The 19,958-nt window shown below is 40.6% G+C and overlaps 1 protein-coding gene across 1 annotated transcript in view; it reads left to right on the plus strand.

The window, feature by feature from the left end:
* Positions 1-8,268: 8,268 nt before the first annotated feature.
* Positions 8,269-19,958, plus strand: part of plcl1 (phospholipase C like 1) — a 63,487-nt gene continuing 51,797 nt past the window's right edge. Inside the window, exon 1 of the mRNA XM_058081519.2 lies at positions 8,269-9,087. Within this exon, the coding sequence (XP_057937502.2) occupies positions 8,926-9,087 (162 nt within the window). The 5' untranslated portion in view covers positions 8,269-8,925. The remainder of the gene's footprint in view (positions 9,088-19,958) is intronic.

The following is a 19,958-nucleotide window of genomic DNA, read 5'->3' on the forward strand; positions in this document are numbered from 1 at the left end:
TTTCCCAAGGATTCAAAAGCGACAAAATGACTCGACGTCCTGCTCTGCTTTTCAAAATAAGAGCACTTCCTGTATTTAACTCAGCAAAGGCTGATTGGATCACCATAGTACTGCTCTTAATCAACAACTCTTAATCAATTATGCTGATATTGACCGGTTTTGACTTTCAGACGAAACACTATTACACTAATTACTAATTACACTCAGCCATTCATACAGTCAGCCATTTTGCTTTGTAGATGAAAATCTGACGTTGTATACAACTCGAGAACGGTAAATAAAAATTGTGAATGAAAACAATTCCAGAAATGACAGTGATTCCTGAACTTTTTATAACCTCCAATACATTTAAAAAATAAAACCAAAAAAAAATAGTGCATAAAGTTGTATTGCAATTTGAATCATTATGTTAATCATTATATATATATATATATAATATTAATAAATTAATCATTACACTATGTATTATTTAATAATAATTATTATTCATTAATTTTCTACCGTTATCCTCACGAGGGCCGTGGGCGTGCTGGAGCCTACCCCAGGGCACAGTGCATTAATTATTATTAATGTTTTTGTGGACTATTACTGATTGTCATTGGGCAGTCACCCAGGAAAATCAGCATCTGTTATGTGATTGTAATTGTAAATTGTATAAAAAGTTTCTAAGGCACAAGCAAACGGGTAAACAGTATTGCACATTTTGTCAACCTTACAGTTTTAAGTTTACTCCTAAACTGGAGAAAGGACGATTGAGCAGCAAAGAAAATGAATGAATGAATGAACTGGAATAAGGGAGCAATGGGAGGATTATTATCTTTCTTGGGAGCTAAAGACCTATCTTAGAGTCATTGCTCCTTTGCTCTCATCACATCACAGACAGCTGTTTTGTGAACAAAGCTCAGTTCGCCGCCGGATTCTCCAGGGTTGATCCAATTATATTCAATTTTTCTGACCGTGGGGGTTGGAAGGAAGGGGTTTGCTGACTGTCAACCCTCGACCAATCACAACATAGAAGAACGCAAATTCAAAAGTCAGTATTACAAGTCAGTACCAGTCAATGAAATGACTTCACATTTGCGTTCAATCACTGTGTTTGGGTTACTGTTGTACAGTTGAAGTTAAGCGGTCCACTCAGTCAGATGACTACCGCCCTCAACCCTTCCACCCCCCCCCCAAAGTGGGCCATCTGCCCCATCTCTTTGTGAGTGCTCCACTCACATCAGGAGTAGTAATTCAATCAGTGGCAGACGCTCAGGATTTTATCTTTGAGCTTTCGTTTAGGCCAAAGTCAATGACTGTCTGTCTGCTGCCTCTTATCTACTCAGTCATCACCAACAACGTGCTACAAAATCTGCAGGGGTCAGCAATCCTCGTGACCTCAAATCTTGAATTGTCACTTAATTTGGTTTTAATTAAGGCACGTTTATACTATAGTTTAGTTGAGTTGAGTTCAAAATATTTGCAACACTTTATTATTTTATCTCAATTTTATGAATTGGGCCGCACGGCGGTCTAGTGGTTAGCGCGCAGACCTCACAGCTAGGAGACCAGGGTTCAATTCCACCCTCGGCCATCTCTGTGTGGAGTTTGCATGTTCTCCCCGTGCATGTGTGGGTTTTCTCCGGGTGCTTCGGTTTCCTCCCACATTCCAAAAACATGCTAGGTGAATGGTAAACAACATATTAGAATTTCTGATATTTTGCAAGCAGGAGATCCGGGATCGATTCCCCTCTCAGGCATCTCTGCGTGGGTTTACTCCGGCTTCCTCCCACATTCCAAAAACATGCTAGGTTAATTGGCGACTCCAAATTGTCCATAGGTATGAATGTGAGTGTGAATGGTTGTTTGTCTATATGTGCCCTGTGATTGGCTGGCGACCAGTCCAGGGTGTACCCCGCCTCTCGCCCAAAGACAGCTGGGATAGGCTCCAGCACCCCCGCGACCCTTGTGAGGAAAAAGCGGTAGAAAATGAATGAATGAATTTTTATGAATTACCTGAAAACCATAGTTTAAAGACTGGGCACTGTAAAGTTTGGTTTAATTTTCTATAATTTGGTTTTATTTAATTCTGCTTTATTTTATTTCATTATGTTGGTTTATTTGCTTTTATTTTATCATCAAGGCAGTCATCAAGTTGATTGTGTGGCCAACATGCTAACCACTTGCCACCGTGTGGCTGCCTTATATTATTATTATAGACATTTAGCATTTTATTATGTAAATTATCACCACACATTATCACATTAGTGGGTTTAACTATATACTAATTAAATATAATGCAAACTCACGCAATTACATGAGAGTGAGGTTCACGCCACTATCTGCAGTATTTACAGCTGCCAGATGCTCACAAACACACACAAGGCCATTATTCTGTGTGCATTCATATTGTTATTCTTTCTGATGATGTGCAGCCAAAGAAAGGAAGAGAGGAGGGAGGAAAGGAAGGAAGTGTCAGGCTGAATGAGAGGCCAAAGGGGAAAGTAAGGAGGAAACACACAAAAATAGACTGTGTGGAGTGTACACTTATATTATACTTATATTCCTTTGTGCTTACTTTTATTGTTTGCTGAATGGGATCAGAGATGAGTTACAACTATTCTTCCCTTGATTTTTACGTACATGGCGTCATCTAGTGGTAGTTAAATGTCACAGCACCGAGAGCATGTTTTTTTTTGCATGTTGGGAACAGTAATTATCCAGATCATCATTCATTCATTCATTCATTTTCTGCCGCTTATTTTTACGAGGGTCCGCGGGGGTGCTGGAGCCTATCCCAGCTGTCTTCGGGCGAGAGGCAGGGTACACCCTGGACTGGTTGCCAGCCAATCACAGGGCACATATAGACAAACAACCATTCACACTCACATTCATACCTATGGACAATTTGGAGTCACCAATTAACCTAGCATGTTTTTGGAATTTGGGAGGAAACCGGAGTACCCGGAGAAAACCCACGCATGCACTCAGATGACTGAGGGTGGAATTGAACTCGGGTCTCCTCACTGTGAGGCCTGCGTGCTAACCACTCGTCACCAGACCATCAAACAAATTACAGTATTAGTGAATGACAACACAACTGAACACAACATTCTGTATGTAGGTTTGGATTTTTTTCTCTCCCTTAATAATAAAAAGTTTTAGCAATTGTTTACATAAAGAATAGCGATAATAACACAACCTCTACTTTTAGGTCTTCCATGCGTCATGATCCTGAGCCTGAGGAGACCAGCAGAGGAATGCAGTAGCAGAGAACATCAATAGAACATCTTGCACTTGTCTACTCACATTCACACACAAGTGAGCATACACAAACACACACACACACACACGTCTTTGACTTTTTCACATCAGGGTGGCAGCATAGCACCAAGGCATGATTTTCAGCAGACGTACTTTTAACATGTCTCTCTTAACACACTCTTAACATGTCAGGGAACCATTTTAGGTAACTTGAGTGACTCTTATGATGAGGAACCCAGCCAGTCACTACATAGAAATAATAACCATACATTCATTCATTCATTCATTCATTCATTTTCTACCGCTTTTCCTCACGAGGGTCGCGGGGGTGCTGGAGCCTATCCCAGCTGTCTTCAGGCGAGAGGCGGGGTACACCCTGGACTGGTTGCCAGCCAATCACAGGCCACATATAGACAAACAACCATTCACACTCACATTCATACCTATGAACAATTTGGAGTGGCCAATTATAACCATACATGTAATAAATACATTTGAATAAATAGGCCTCTTTCTGGACACTAAGTGCCACCATACAGAGCCATTCTGAAATAACAGAAACAACTTAGGTATGAATGTGAGTGTGAATGGTTGTTTGTCTATATGTGACAGCTGGGATAGGCTCCAGCACCCCCACGGCCCTCGTGAGGAAGAGCGGTAGAAAATGAATGAATGATTTTTTTGCTGCTCACAGCCACGACAGGGCGTATTTGCATGATATCTCAGGCCTGCTATGATATGCTGTGATGTATTAACTGGTGTTATGGCCCTGAATGTGTTGTTTATTTTTGGTAATTTAGTCACAATTTTTTAAAGTCACTTCTCTCTTTTAGAAATAAAAGTGGCCATTTGTGTGGGGAAGGCTGGTATTTCAGCACCAAATCACGACAGAGTGCGAGCGCCGAGCCGGGTGCACTAATGGACCTCACCGGCCGACCACATTCCACAGCTGTGTGGCTCATATCTACTCCGCCTGAAGGACCCTTGCAAATATTTCTGAGGACTCGGCAAGGACTCTCTTTGACCACACGACGGTCATTCATGAACAAGTATGTTGCACAACACAGCAGCAGCAGAACCGTTGTATTAGCCATAAGGAGTAAAGCAGTGATAAGCATTAAATAGTACTTATTAGCTCATTATAAACACAATATAAAATACAAGTGTAAATAAAGTGGATCATTCATTCATTTTCTACCGCTTTTTCCTCACAGCTGTCTTTGGGCGAGAGGCGGGGTACACCCTGGACTGGTGGCCAGCCAATCACAGGGCACATATAGACAAACAACCATTCACACTCACATTCATACCTACGGACAATTTGGAGTCGCTAATTAACCTAGCATGTTTTTTGGAATGTGGGACGAAACCGGAGTACCTTGAGAAAACCCACGTATGCCCGGGGAGAACATGCAAACTCCACACAGAGATGGCCGAGGGTGGAATTGAACCCTGGTCTCCTAGCTGTGAGGCCTGCGCGCTAACCACTTGTTCGCCGTGCCGCCCTAAAGTGGATCATGATACTTCAAATGCAGCCACTCCCATATTGTGGTGGATGAACAAAAACCTGGAAGTACCAGGAATGCCAGACCTGAGGGATGAGCAAGGCATGCCCAGATGAAATTTGACGGAATGAAAAGTGAATTTTTTGTGTGCTAACTTGACATGCTGCACAATCACATCCCTGCTGTGTGTGGACTCACCACAAGACTGCACGATATCAACAAGTGCATCCAAGAATCCTCCCAGATTGGGATGCGACCTTGAGCAGGACATGAAATCCCTCCTAGCATACAGGGAGGCGATGTTGTCTCGCAGACCGTGACCTTTGACCCACCCTTCCTTCTTTCCTTGCAACATAGAAAAAAGCAATTTTGCAACAGTGTTGAATAATGTATCACACTTCTTGACATTGTACTGGCAGTCTGTGACAATTCTGGTTAGATGTATTGAAAAGACTGACTGGACACAAAATTAGGTACACTTGCACAGTATTGTGAAAATGCTGCTTTCACATAGATAATAATGTTCACTTTTGATGCATAAGATAAACATGTTCATTATGGCGCTTGTAATATGCAGTTTTGACCTTCTTTGTGATATGAAGTAACCAAAATATTCAAAACGGAATTGCAAACTAACAAGTACATATTGTTACCATAATAGCTCTCTTTTTGTTAGTTAGCAGGATTATGCAACAACTATTTTACAGGAGTTTGATGTCTACTTTGTAGATGTGTGGGCCAAAAGTCAAAGAAGTCACTAGAATAGATTTTACCACTCTCTGCCATCTCTGTGTGGAGTTTGCATGTTCTCCCCGTGCATACGTGGGTTTTCTCCGGGTACTCCGGTTTCCTCCCACATTCCAAAAACATGCTAGGTTAATTGGCGACTCCAAATTGTCCATAGGTATGAATGTGAGTGTGAATGGTTGTTTGTCTATATGTGCCCTGCGATTAGCTGGCAACCAGTTTTACCACGCCTTTTGAAACTGAGCATTTTGAGTCATCCCAAACTTCTTTTAGGGCTCACTTCTAAATGTGCAAACCTCATGATCTGAAACTTTGGTATCGTTTAACACGAGAATACAACATTCTAATTACATTTGTAGGTCAGAAAAGTGGAAGAAAAGTAGAAAAAAGTGGAAAAGTGGAAAAAAGCAAGGTCTTCTTCAACTCCGGTTTCCTCCCACATTCCAAAAACATGCTAGGTTAATTGGTGACTCCAAATTGTCCATAGGTATGAATGTGAGTGTGAATGGTTGTTTGTCTATATGTGCCCTGTGATTGGCTGGCAACCAGTCCAGGGTGTACCCCGCCTCTCGCCCGAAGACAGCTGGGATAGGCTCCAGCACCCCCGCGACCCTCGTGAGGATAAGCGGTAGAAAATGAATGAATGAATGAATAATTAGGCTTCACTACACATGTTAAAATGAAGCCCAATACTCTGCCAAGTATCCATTATTCAGCCAGGCACGTGAGAGTTTTATCTCTATGTTTTATTCAGCAAATAGGCTGAGCATGATGTTGCTGTTCAAATGTGAGTAATGTTATATAGTAGCTCATACAGTTATGGCCGTGTTACCATTGTACTCCTTTACCACACGTATTCTCTGATATATGACATCTATTACATTGGACAAGAGCCAGAGTTGCAGTAAGCAGTGGATAAAGTAGACAATATATGCACTTCTTGGAGCCACACACTCTGTGGGAGACTGGCATAGACAAACACAACTCATTAGTAATAAAGGTACAGATGCACAAAGTAAGGCTGTGTAAAATCCTGTCTAAAATCCAGCATCAAGGTTACATTTTAAACAATACACTTCCAATACACTAATGGGGGACCTGTGACTCTTATTTAAATTGTTTTAAAAAATGCTATAACATGGGACCTTTGAATGGCAGTTTCGATCTTCAGAGTTTATTTCTGGAGTGGAAGCAAGGATACTATCAGTTGTAAATGGTATGTCATGCAAGATGGTGTGAGGTAGCCAAGGTCAAAGGTCAGCTCACAGCACACTTACTGAAATTTGTAGGGATCTTTTCTGGTGTCATTTCTTGTTCGTACGAGACAATGTGATGTACTTTGTTATGTATTGAGGTTTAGTTTTTTGGTTTTGTTCATTTGTGCTGGCCTTCATTTTTAACTGGCATAATACATATAGTAAATCTTAATGACAAAAATTCTTACATATGTACTGTATACTTATGAAGGGTTACAGTTTGGTGCCTATTGAATTTTAGGCCCTGTCCACACAGGAATTCATGTCCACACTGTGCCAGATTAGTGCGCAGAACTCACAGCTAGGAGACCAGGGTTCAATTCCACCCTCGGCCATTTCTGTGTGGAGTTTGCATGTTCTCCCCGTGAATGCGTGGGTTTTCTCCGGGTACTTCGGTTTCCTCCCACATTCCAAAAACATGCTAGGTTAATTGTCGACTCCAAATTGCCCATAGGTATGAATGTGAGTGTGAATGGTTGTTTGTCTATATGTGTGATTGTGATTGGCTGGCGACCAGTCCGGTGTGTACCCCCGCAACCCTTGTGAGGAAAAAGCGGTATAAAATGAATGAATGAATGTATCCAGAAGGGAGCACATGACGAGAGTGGAAACAATGTAATACACAAGGCACACCTACGTGTGGCGCTGTGAATAGACACGCATATGGAGCAGCTGTGACTTTTCAAACAACAGAAGAAGAAAAAAATTCACGAGCAAGTCTTTGATAGTAAAATACAAAGAAATACCAGGAGACTGTCATCTATGGTGAGTCATGACACTCAAATATTTGGATATTTTGTAGGCTTGTCTTTTCTCCGGGTACTCCGGTTTCCTCCCACATTCCAAAAACATGCTAGGTTAATTGGCAACTCCAAATTGTCCATAGGTATGAATGTGAGTGTGAATGGTTGTTTGTTTATATGTGGATAGGCTCCAGCATACCCCCACAAAATGGACAGATGGATGGATGTTGGATGGAGCGTTCCCATGTGGACAGGGCCATAGTCTAATCCAAGACCCTTGAAGTAGTGGCGGTCAAAGGTTGTATTTGAACATGTTTTTTTTGCCACTTCACCACCAGTTGACCTTTTAAACTACTGTTTTTCTTAAGGACAAACACATTAGGCAATTTTTTTCTTGTACTGGCCCTCATTAGCTTGTGTAGGCGTACCTAAAGTTGTGTCCCAAAAAGTTTAGAACATTTATTTTTCAACATTTTTGCTGTCTCGCATAAAATAGATGTAATCCAAATGATTTTTTTGTTATTTTAACAAAATATTTGGATGGTTATTATTGTTGATGTATAGAAATATGATATCAAGTTAGTACATACATGCTATGTGTGAAGCACCTTTCATAGAATCACAAAGTGCTTTACAGTCAAATTCCAGCGTAACAAGAAATACAAGAGAACATAAATACTCTTGTCTGACTGTTAAAATAAAATGAAATCTTAATACTATCTAAACAATGAATAAAGCAGCTCCCATTTGTAGACTTTTTGAATCAATGGGCCAGTTTCCGTTTGCATCATGCCTATTAGTCGATATTCACGTCAATCAAAACATAGGTCAGCATTTGGGCGGGGTACACTGTCTGAAAGGGGCGTGGTCTAAGGAGACCGGAGTGGAGGCGGCGTTAGTGTGCTTACGTTTACAGTGTCGCCGTCAAAAGTTGCCCACCTTTTGCCGTCAGTGGAGCCGAACCGGTACCTTTTTCGGTGGTGGGGACAAGGGGGTCTCGTCGTTCTGAACATGCGCACAATATAGGACCTAAACCGCGTCTTTTTATTTATTTTTTTAGTTGACGCAAAGTGGCGCGCAACCTGTTTGGTTTTCGTACACTTTGGTTCGGATCACACCCACTGAGATTCGGTCCACTTGTTCGTGCACGGTAACCGTGGGTGCTTTTGACGCACACTATTGGACCCCCACTCGTCTTTCACGCAAAAGACTGTGAGGACTTGTTGCGCCTCATTTGTGGGAACTGGCGCACCAGTCACCAGTCTGGTCCAGAAGAACCACACTCCGCACCTGGTTACGTTCAAGGGCTGAAGGTGCGGTGAAGCTCGATGGTCGTGCACGACATCCATACTGATATTTAAATGGAAAACTTTCGTCTGCTTGATTCATTTCCGCGCCTGACTTGACAAATCAACAACCTGCTCCAAAATGTCCGAGCGAGACAGCGACGGAGCGCCGGACTTCATCCCGGCCAGAGTGTCCCGAAGCCGGCGAAGTGGTGTCATCTTGCCCAGTGGTGGTGGCCAAGACGCGGAGACCATCCTGCTGGAGTCCGTGAAGGCAGCACCGAGGCGTAGCAGCATCATCAAGGTAGAGAAGAACATTTATTATGTTGGCGTGTTGTGTTTTGGGGTTTTTGGGCTTAAACACACTTTTAATTTGTTTAGTTTTTATTCAGTTGTATAATTTTTTTATAGTAAATGATCTACCTCTTTAAATGTCTATACATCATCTTGGGGACTCCCTGTATTTATTTGATAGACACTAGTTTTATTACATATAAAATAATTGTGAGTAAAAAGACAAAGGGTATATCAATTTTTAATATGTTTCGACACCATTTTATCTAATTACATTAGACATATGGCGAGTCACTTAAAGGTGGTCTGTGGGCTTAGTGGGCACCTACTTAAAACTGCCCTAACCCTTATTTGGTTAAAGCTTTTATTTTGAGCAGCAATACGAGGTTACCTTGCAGTACAAACACATATCTCCATTTTCAAATGTTCTTTATCCCAAAAAAACAACAAATCTCCCACGTTTTTTTTGTGTTGGACAAATACTGGAGATATATGTCTTTAATTGGAGAGCGACATGGTCACAGAAATAAGGTGGTCTTTAAGGGACCCGCTCAAAACTGCTTGAACTCATGAAAAGGTATGGAACCAACTTGGTATATATCTATAGTATTTTTATTTGGTTCTGATCTATCTATCTGTAATCGACTATGTTGACGTCATGGTCCAGTCCTGTGTGGATGACCTCATGGTTTTCCACCTGTGCTCAGGTTGCAGGTCAGAGAGTAGTAGTAGTGGCAGGGGCGGTAGTGTTAATAGTGTCAGGGTGAGGAAGTGAGGAGGAGGATCATGTTTTGGTCATGATTACACTTCATGTTTACGCACTCACCTTCATTGGTCACCATGTGTGCTTGGAGGAGTTCATGTTGCCGCTCTGAAAACACTCCAAAAAAGAAACACATATTAAGTGTTTGAATTAGCAAAAAAACCCACAATGTACTCATTCATTCATTCATTTTTTACCGCTTATCCTCATGAGGGTCGCGTGGGTGCTGGAGCCTATCCCAGCTGTCTTCGCGTGAGAGGCGGGTACACCCTGGACTGGTCGCCAGCCAATCACAGAGCACATATAGACAAACAACCATTCACACTCACATTCATACCTATGGACAATTTGGAGTCACCAAATAACCTAGCATGTTTTTGGAATATGGGAAGAAACCGGAGTACCCGGAGAAAACCCACGCACACGCGGGGAGAACATGCAAACTCCACACAGAGATGGCTTAGGGTGGAATTGAACTCCTGTCTCCTAGCTGTGTGGCCTGCGTGCCAACCACTTGTCCGCCGTGAAGCCTGTACATTAAATAGAAAAAAAGCAGAAAATCCGTAACCTTTTGTGAGTGGTGAGTTTTTATTTTTATTTTTATTTTTATTTTTATTTTAAATTTTTATTTTTATTTTTATTTTTATTTTTATTTTTTGGAATGAAATATTTTCAGTATCAGCCTTCTCCAGATATAAAGAAAGTCGCCTTTACCCTCATAGTACCCAATATAGTAGACTTAATAAGAGTAAATAAGCTATTAAAGACATTAATGAGACTCATGCTTGTTTTTGTTGCTACGAATGTGTTCCGTATGGGAGCAGAGTGAGCAGCAGACAGGAAGTGATGTCAGGGGTTCATAGGGTTCATAGGGTTTCAGCTTGCCATGGGTTGCGGGTGCAACAGTAACTTGTGTTTTTATTTCTGATATTAGGGATATTTATTAGGGATGATTATGCCTGTTGTTGCCGTGATCAAGTTTGACATTTGTGTGTCTCAGCGAACATTACAGTAACATTACTGACACCTAGTGACCAGTGTAGAATACTACGTCAATGTCTTTGAATGTGTCTTGTGAATGCCTTACATTTATTTGTATTTTAGTCGATTTAGCCATTTTATGCTTGAAAATGCTTAATTTAATTAAAAATGCATGACATGTTTTGAAACAACATGATTTATGAATGAATATATTTTTGAAAAACAGTGCTAGAGTCAAGCTGCTACAATTTGTGTTGAATTCACAACAAGGCGAATTAAAAATCAGCTTTTTTTGTTAAAAAAAACAGATGTTTATAGGCAACAAAGTGTATAAAGTGTATCATATACATTTCAATTGTATTTTTAAAACATGCCATGGTGCCAATAAAACACAAATTGCAGTATACACTTTGATACCAAGGTTTTGTTGGGAGTTATTTTGGCATAGTTGTGTCATCCCCAACACACAAAATCCCCCTCTCTCTGCAATGCCACGCCAAGTTGAAGTACCGAATGCACCATCCGCCACTTCATGCACCAAATTCCAACATCAACTTCACATCTACTTTTGTATTTTTCTCGCCGTTTTCGACATAGACAAACATGAAATCTCCCTCTGTTTATTCCCACCAAGTAGTGACATGCATTATGACACCAGGTGTGCCTAATGTGTTCACCAGTGTTACATAAAGTGATGTCATGGCCGACATAGAGCGGCTTTGTCCCAAACAACAAGCAGCAGCAGTATAGCTGTGATGAGCTGATGTGACTTTCCAGAGGGATGTGCTACCAGCAGCAGCATGACACGGACACACAGTGGGGCCTCAGTAGCTTTGCATTAACGCGCGCGCACACACACACACGCACTCACACAAAGAAATTGTCATTACTGTCCAGCAGTAAACAAACGATTCTTCACTGCTTTGCATGGCGGGAGAGGATCTGACAATGTGACTAAACACAACAAAGTGAGAACAAGGAGAATAAAAGACAATGTGATAATTCTTGTTCTTAAAAAAAAAGCAGAACAGAGAACAGAACTGGCCAGAGAAAGGACAAAAATAAACAGCTACAAACATTGCATGCAGTTTCAACTCTGACCACTTTGGTAGGGTGGCGCATGTATACTATTATGCATGTTCATTCATTCATTTTCTACCACTTATCCTCACCAGGGTTGCAGCATGCTGGAGCCTATCCCAGCTGACTTTGGACCAGAGGCGGGGTACACCCTGGACTGGTCGCCAGCCAATCACAGGGCACATATAGACAAACAACCATTCACACTCACATTCATACCTATGGACAATTTGGAGTCGCCAATTAACCTAGCATGTTTTTGGAATGTGGGAGGAAACCGGAGTACCCGGAGAAAACCCACGCATGCATGGGGAGAACACGCAAACGCCACACAGAGATGCCCGAGGGGGGAATCGACCTCTGGTCTCTTAGCTGTGTGGCCTGGCTATGATGCATGTGTACTATGTATATTATTAGTCAACTGTCAAACTTTTTATTATTAAGGGAGAAAATAATCCAAGCCTCCGTGACCCTGTGTGATAAAGCGACCCCCCCTCCTTAGAGCTTAATTGAGATCTATCAGTCTGAAAAAGGTTATGAAGCCATTTCTATAGCTTTGGGACTCCAGTGAACCACAGTGACAGCAACCATACACAAAGAGTGAAATCAGGCAGAATTGTGGCAGAATTACAACAATTCTGCAAAGATGAGTGGGCTACAATTCCTCCATATCGCTATATGTGACTTGTTGCAAGTTATCTCAAATGCTTGATTGCAGATTTTGTTGCTAAGTGTGACCCGACCCGTTATTAGGTTTCTTTTTTTCACACAGGTGTATGAGGTTGGATTTTTTTTCTCCCTTATCACTAAAAATTGTATTCAAGAACTTTGTCATTGAGCTGGCTGCACGGCGGTTGAGTGGTCAGTGCGCAGGCCTCACAGCTAGGAGACCCGAGTTCAATTCCACCCTTGGCCATCTCTGTGTGGCGTTTGCATGTTCTCCCCGTGTATGCGTGGGTTTTCTCCGGGTACTCCGTTTTTCCTCCCACATTCCAAAAACATGCTAGGTTAATTGGTGACTCCAAATTGTCCATAGGTATGAATGTGAGTGTGAATGGTTGTTTGTCTATATGTGCCCTGTGATTGGCTGGCGACCAGTCCAGGGTGTACCCCGCCTCTCGACCCTTGTGAGTATAAGCTGTAGAAAATGAATGAATGAACTTTGTCATTGACTAATATTTGAATTAGTTTGATGATCTAAAACATTTAGAGTATTCAAAGAAACTAATGTATATTTAAACACAGCCAAGAAAGCTAATACATTGTACCTGTCACATAAAAATGAAGATAAACATGACTGAACCTCAAATACATGTTTGTTTGTCATCATCATTGAAGACAGTTTGATTCTTCAAAGTGTCTTCAATAAAGCTCCCATCCATGATTTTTGGAAAAACGGAAGTCATTATTGACACTCACAACAACTTCTTTGCTTGTCTTCTAATCGTGCTAACATTCACTTAAGTCTCTGTCGTGCCTTTAATCTGATGTGTCACCGCTTGATTCACATCTCAGACATTTCAAATGTTCTTCAACTCATATTTCATCCTAATTGTCACCCGCCTGCCTGTGATTGGCCCACGCAGCGTGTCGCCAGATGGCTTCATCGTGCAGCCAAAACCCCTCCAAGATCCCCACGTGTTGACGTCATCGACACACGTCTATGTGCATAAGCTGGCAACATTTAAACACACACATTTACAATCGTGCAAAAATGATGACAGCCCATGGTGTAACTCTTCTAGTCCTGAACCGTTGCCCAACGATACAGTGGACAATTTGTCAAAACACTCATACTCACCCATACTCACCCATACTCACCCATACTCACCCATACTCACCCATACTCACCCATACTCACCCATACTCACCCATACTCACCCATACTCACCCATACTCACCCATACTCACCCATACTCTGTTGTCTGTGCTGTTATTTTACAATAACACACTACATCGCGGCACTGTTATTAAACACAAAGGTGGGATGCTGGAGCCTATCCCAGCTGTCTTCGGGCGAGAGGCGTGGTACACCCTGGACTGGTCGCCAGCCAATCACAGGGCACATATAGACAAACAACCATTCACACTCACATTCATACCTATGGACAATTTGGAGTCACCAATTAACCTAGCATGTTTTTGGAATGTGGGAGGAAACCGGAGTAACTGGAGAAAACCCACACATGCACGGGGAGAACATGCAAACTCCACACAGTGTGGATGTGAGTGTGAATGGTTGTTTGTCGAATGTGCTCTGTGATTGGCTGGCGACCAGTCCAGAGTGTAGTCCGCCTCTCGTCTGAAGACAGCTGGGATAGTTTAAGTGGAATAGAAAATGGATGTATGGAAAAATGTATTTTTTTCCCCGTTCTTATTCAATCTGTACCAGTTTTGTTTCAAACATTTTTATCTTAATCTTCATTATTTCTGACAAAGATAAGCTTTATCACTAGCCATTGCCATGTTGGCCTTCTGGCAGTTTACATGCCAACACGGCGAGCTGATATGCTGGCTAGCATCGATATAAACAGCCTGAGGCTAATGTGTTTAACCTGATTGAGATTAACGTTCGGTGCCAGACATTCCAGCTTCGTCCACACTGGGCCGGCCAGCATAGCCATACAGGAATTATGGAATTATCTTGCACATACTTTATTAGGTTATCATTTTAAAATAAAATGGTTTCTTATAGTGTTTGTAATAAAATAAACCCTCTGAAGGGTGGTACCGTCTGCATTTTTCAGCATTTTTGTCCGAGTCTTTATCTTAGGAAGCCAGTAAGGACAAGAATTGCTGAAAAATGTTTGTTTTGTTATTATCATTTTATTGTATTTATTGCAGTAATTTAATCCATGAAGACATAGTCAGTACTTGTAGTCATTCCCTTAAACGTTTTGCTGTTTGGTTGTCACCCATTCTCACCCTTCTATTGAACTCCTGCATTTGAGTACTATATTTTTCTGTATTAGATACACTGTTTTGGTATTTTTATGTGTATGTTTTGTCTCAGCCAGGGTAGACATGTTATGTTCATTCATTCATTTTCTACCGCTTATCCTCACAAGGGTCGCGGAGGGTGCTGGAGCCTATCCCAGTTGTCTTTCAACTCTGCCCACTTTGGTATGGTGGCGATGTATACTATTATGCATGTTCATTCATTTTCTACCGCTTATCCTCACGAGGGTTGCAGCATGCGGGAGCCTATCCCAGCTGATGTTGGACAAGAGGCGGGGTACACCCTGGACTGGTCGCCAGCCAATCACAGGGCACATATAGACAAACAACCATTCACACTCACATTCATACCTATGGACAATTTGGAGTCACCAATTAACCTAGCATGTTTTTGGAATGTGGGAGGAAACCGGAGTACCCGGAGAAAACCCACACATGCCCGGGGAGAACATGCAAACTCCACACAGAGATGGCCGAGGGTGGAATTGAACCCTGGTCTCCTAGCTGTGAGGTCTGCGCGCTAACCACTAGACCACCGTGCCGCCTGAACATGAAATAGTTCAGTCTAAAATGTATGCGGGATACTGTGTTTTCTCCCGCCGCTGTCACACGGTGTGGACGTGTACACTTCAAAGTGTTCATAATTGATCTCAGTTACATAAGCTCATCATATTGTTAAAACATTCAGCAGTAGGAGTGCGAGGTTACAATGCTGCAGTCCAATGAATGTAAGAATTTTTGCCGCTGGGAGTCAAATGTATGCGATGTTGGGGTGCAAATACATCATTTTCAGGGAAATTATGAATTAATTTAATTGCCACATCATGCTCACTTTGAGTAGCAACCTTGCATTAAAGTAGCATGAATGACGCTACTACGCCATCATATTAGTGTTCTATCAAAAACAATTACAGATCTGAAGAGTCCTCGTCAGGGGCTTTAATTTAAAAAAAAACCTTCCAAGCCAAGTCAACTGTTTTGGTGTTGAATTGAGAGCATACAAGAGAAAAAGGCAACAAAGAAGTACACAAACTGACAACATGGCAACACAATATAACTTAACAAGAGCAGCAGAAGCATGAGTCTTGCTATTTGCGTTCCTTATCTTGATGATAATTACAGTGAACGCGACCTGCATACGCAGTCTTTTGCTCAATGCGCAATCACGGCATCTATGTATGCGATTTAATAAGACTCACTTCGGTTTCCTGCGTGTGTGTCTTTTAATGGCGGAAAGCTGAACAAACACTCTCTCAACATGTGAGTGCGAGTGTGTGTTGTTGTAGTAAGGCAAAACCATCCTGGAGATTTTCCCTCCATTGCAACTTGTCCTCTTCATAGATTTCCTTTAAAGGGCAACTGTATTTCACTCCTGTGACCTCCTATCAGCAGCCATCATCAAGAGAAGATCATTGTGTCTTTGAAAAGCATTCCATCACTTTAAACAGGGTTGCCAAAATATATCTAATGGATAATAATACATATCTATAGAAATCTTCCATGGGAAGTTCAGTTTGGAACTACTCTTTCAATGGGAACAGATTTAGAATGAATGAGGAATTCATTATTTTTCATTCATTCATTTCTACCGCTTTTTCCTCACGAGGGTCGCGGGGGTGCTGGAGCCTATCCCAACTGTCTTTGGGCAAGAGGCGAGGTACACCCTGGACTGGTGGCCAGCCAATCACAGGGCACATATAGACAAACAACCATTCACACTCACATTCATACCTATGGACAATTTGGAGTCACCAATTAACCTAGCATCTTTTTTGAACGTGGGAGGAAACCGGAGTACCCGGAGAAAACCCACGCATGCACGGGGAGAACATTCAAACTCCACACAGAGATGCCCGAGGGTGGAATTGAACCCTGGTCTCCTAGCTGTGAGGTCTGCGCACTAACCAATAGACCGCCGTGCCACCCTAATTATTTTTCAGTTCATTAATTTTCTCAAAATTCTGTGTATTTGCATAAACTGTGCTTGTGCAGTTTTAAGATTTATTATACTACACTTTTTATACTAGTGTACTAATAATGTACATACTTGCATTTTGACAATTATTGTTTAAATATTCTATTTTTGACAACAATAAAACCACAAAATGTAGTACATTGCCTATATTTTCATTGTGTATATTTACCTATTTTTTTTAGTTTATTTTTAGTACATTTAAAAAATATTCTGTCAACATTTAAAGGCGACCTGTTATGCAAATTTTTCGGCCCTTTGTATTGACTTGTGGACTCCTATAGATCCATCCCTAACTTCATTCAGGGATCACTTCCAAATGCGCAAACCTCATTATCTGAAACTTTGGCATTGTTTAACTCCAGAATACAACATTCTAACTACATTTATAGGTCAGAAAAGTGGAAAAAGCATAATAGGTCTACTTTAACATACATTATTAAGTGAGTATATATACTATGGATGAAGTATGAAAAAATGTGGGTACATTTTTTGGGGACAGTGACACTGAAGGGGATTAAAAGCATAACAAAAACTTGTTTGACACTGGAACTGATGAATTATATTTATATTATTTCCTATGTGGAAAGCTGACTAAATCTGCAGAAATGGGCATATAGTTTACACCAGGGGTCTCAAACACGCGGCCCGCGGGCCAAATGTGGCCCGCAGGACACTAGTTTGAGGCCCTCGCCTTGATATGAAAGTTTAATGTTAATGCGGCCCACGCAAGTTTGATATGGATGCTGTATGGTATCATGTACCCAGAAAAAAATATTACTTTTAAAGGTTAAATAGCTGTTGATAGTTATCCTCCCTATCCGTGTGGAAGTGGTAAGTTTTTGGCTATTTAAGTTTAAAGGAAATAACTTGAAGGCTACCGTTTAGGTCGCTAGCTCTCTAGTTGCGAGTTAGCATGTGTCTCAAGACCCTGCAGTTGCGCAATATGTTGTAAATAAAAAAAGTATAAATGTGACTATAGTCGTGTTTTGTCATGTCTACAGGGCTCTAATAATGCTTTGTTCATTTTAATCTGAAAAAAATAATTTGTCTACCCACCAACTATATGTGGTTTCTTAAGTTTTTATTATTTGCTGTTTTATTATTATTATTATTATATTTATTCATTACTGATTAATTGATTTTCTTTATTCTTGATTTATTTATTTTTCATCTTATTTTGTGCAGAAAAATAAAAATAAGATATTTGAGAACAGTGGAATGTTTTATCAGAGCTTTTATTGTAGAAAATCGGAACCAAAGCACTGAAAAAGTTTGTATATTTTTCTGTTTTTAATAAATGCGTTTTTTTTTTTGGAAAACCTGATGCGGCCCAGCCTTGCCCTGACCCTAGCTTCAATGGCCCCCAGGTAAATTGAGTTTGAGACCCCTGGTTTACACAGTATCAGTGGAGGCGTACCATTACATTTTTGGTAGTACCATTGTAGTTTTAGAATGATTAAGATGTGCTGGGTGAGAGAGACGATGGCACCGTTTTGACCTACTCTGACGACAGCCTGTTACGTCACCTTGTGTGTGTGTGTGTGTGTGTGTGTGAGAGTGTGTGTCAGCTGTGTGTAGCGTTAACCCCAGGGAGGACAGATTGGGTGAAGCTCTGGAGACTGCATGTCGGCTTGTTTTCTCGTTTCTAGCGTCAGCCTAGAGGGCAACACACGCACAAACACACACACACAGACACACATACACTGATACTTCTTTTCACATTCCAAAAATATGAATATTAAGTTAATTAGAAACTCCAAATTGTCAGCAAATGTGAATGGTTCTTGTCTATGTGCCCCGTCTCGCTCCCTGGGAGATGGGCTCCACCTTACCTGTGAGCCTCATGGGGACAAGCGATATGGATGGACGAACAGTACTGTATGTCTCAGTACATTTAAAAAAAATATAATATATATAATATATGTATTTATTGTATATTTTATATATTTATTTTATATTTAAATATATATATATATTTAATATATATTTAAATATATATAATTTTAATATATATTTAAATATATATTTTTTAAATATATATTTAAATATATATATTTTTAATGTTTTTTTATTTATATTTTGTATATTTAAAATATATATATTTTAAATGTTTTAGTCAATAGTTCTTTAAACATAATATTACTAAATTCTGTGCTTGGTGTATATTTTCATTTAATATATTTTGTTATTATTATTTTTTAGTAATTACAAAAATATTTCCCAACAATAATATCCAAAAAATATGTGCTATGTGTATACTTTCATTTACTTTTGTTCATTTTTTGGTATATTTTCACTACTTTAAAAATATGATTCAACAATAACAACAATAATACCATAAAGTTCATTACTTTGTGTATGTTAAGTTCATTTTACTAGTACATGTTTTGAATCTTTTGCTATCATGATGCAGCGATGAAGTGATATGTGACCTCTTGATGCATTCTTTGCCTTGGTGGTGGTATCAAGGACACAATGAGATGTGTTTACGCTGACAGAGACAGCAAGGGAGAGGCAGTGATTTGTAGATAAATAGTTTGTCTTCGTCTTTCCCTCTGTTGTCCTTGCCGCACTTGTCCCGGCACACACAGACCTAAGCTAGTTTGTGTTATTTCTCTCTCTCTCTCTCTCTCTCTCTCTCTCTCTCTCTCTCGCCGCTATGCACATTTAAAATCCTCTTTTATGCTTTCGTGTTTTAATTCCGCCTCGCAATCGAGCGAAGAGTGAAGGTCAACTTTATAAATCCCACATAATTCGCATTAACTTCCTAATAACGTGCATAAACACTCTTTCAATCCCTTTTAGACTTGCCACCTCATTTATCTACAAACAAATATTATTTGGCCATCATATTTATTTTTTTCCTAACTCATTCAATCCCATCTATTTTTCAAAAGCCGTCCCTCTCAGCACCAGCCATTTTTGATGATTTGATGATTTTATTTTTGTGAAATGTCAAATAGCTCTGGGAAAGTATGACTTTTTTCTTTCCATGTTTACCTCTGTGAAAGAGAACTGAATAGCATCCTGTTTGCTCATCCTCGTGCTCATCCAATCCCTAGTCAGAACTCAGCCAGGATGCATTCAGGGTCCCACACAAAGTTGGATGTTTTCATTTTTTCAA

This window comes from Doryrhamphus excisus, linkage group LG12, assembly GCF_037039965.1.
Source record: "Doryrhamphus excisus strain RoL-2023G ecotype Guam linkage group LG12, RoL_Dexc_Guam_v1.1, whole genome shotgun sequence".
Classification (NCBI taxonomy): domain Eukaryota; kingdom Metazoa; phylum Chordata; class Actinopteri; order Syngnathiformes; family Syngnathidae; genus Doryrhamphus; species Doryrhamphus excisus.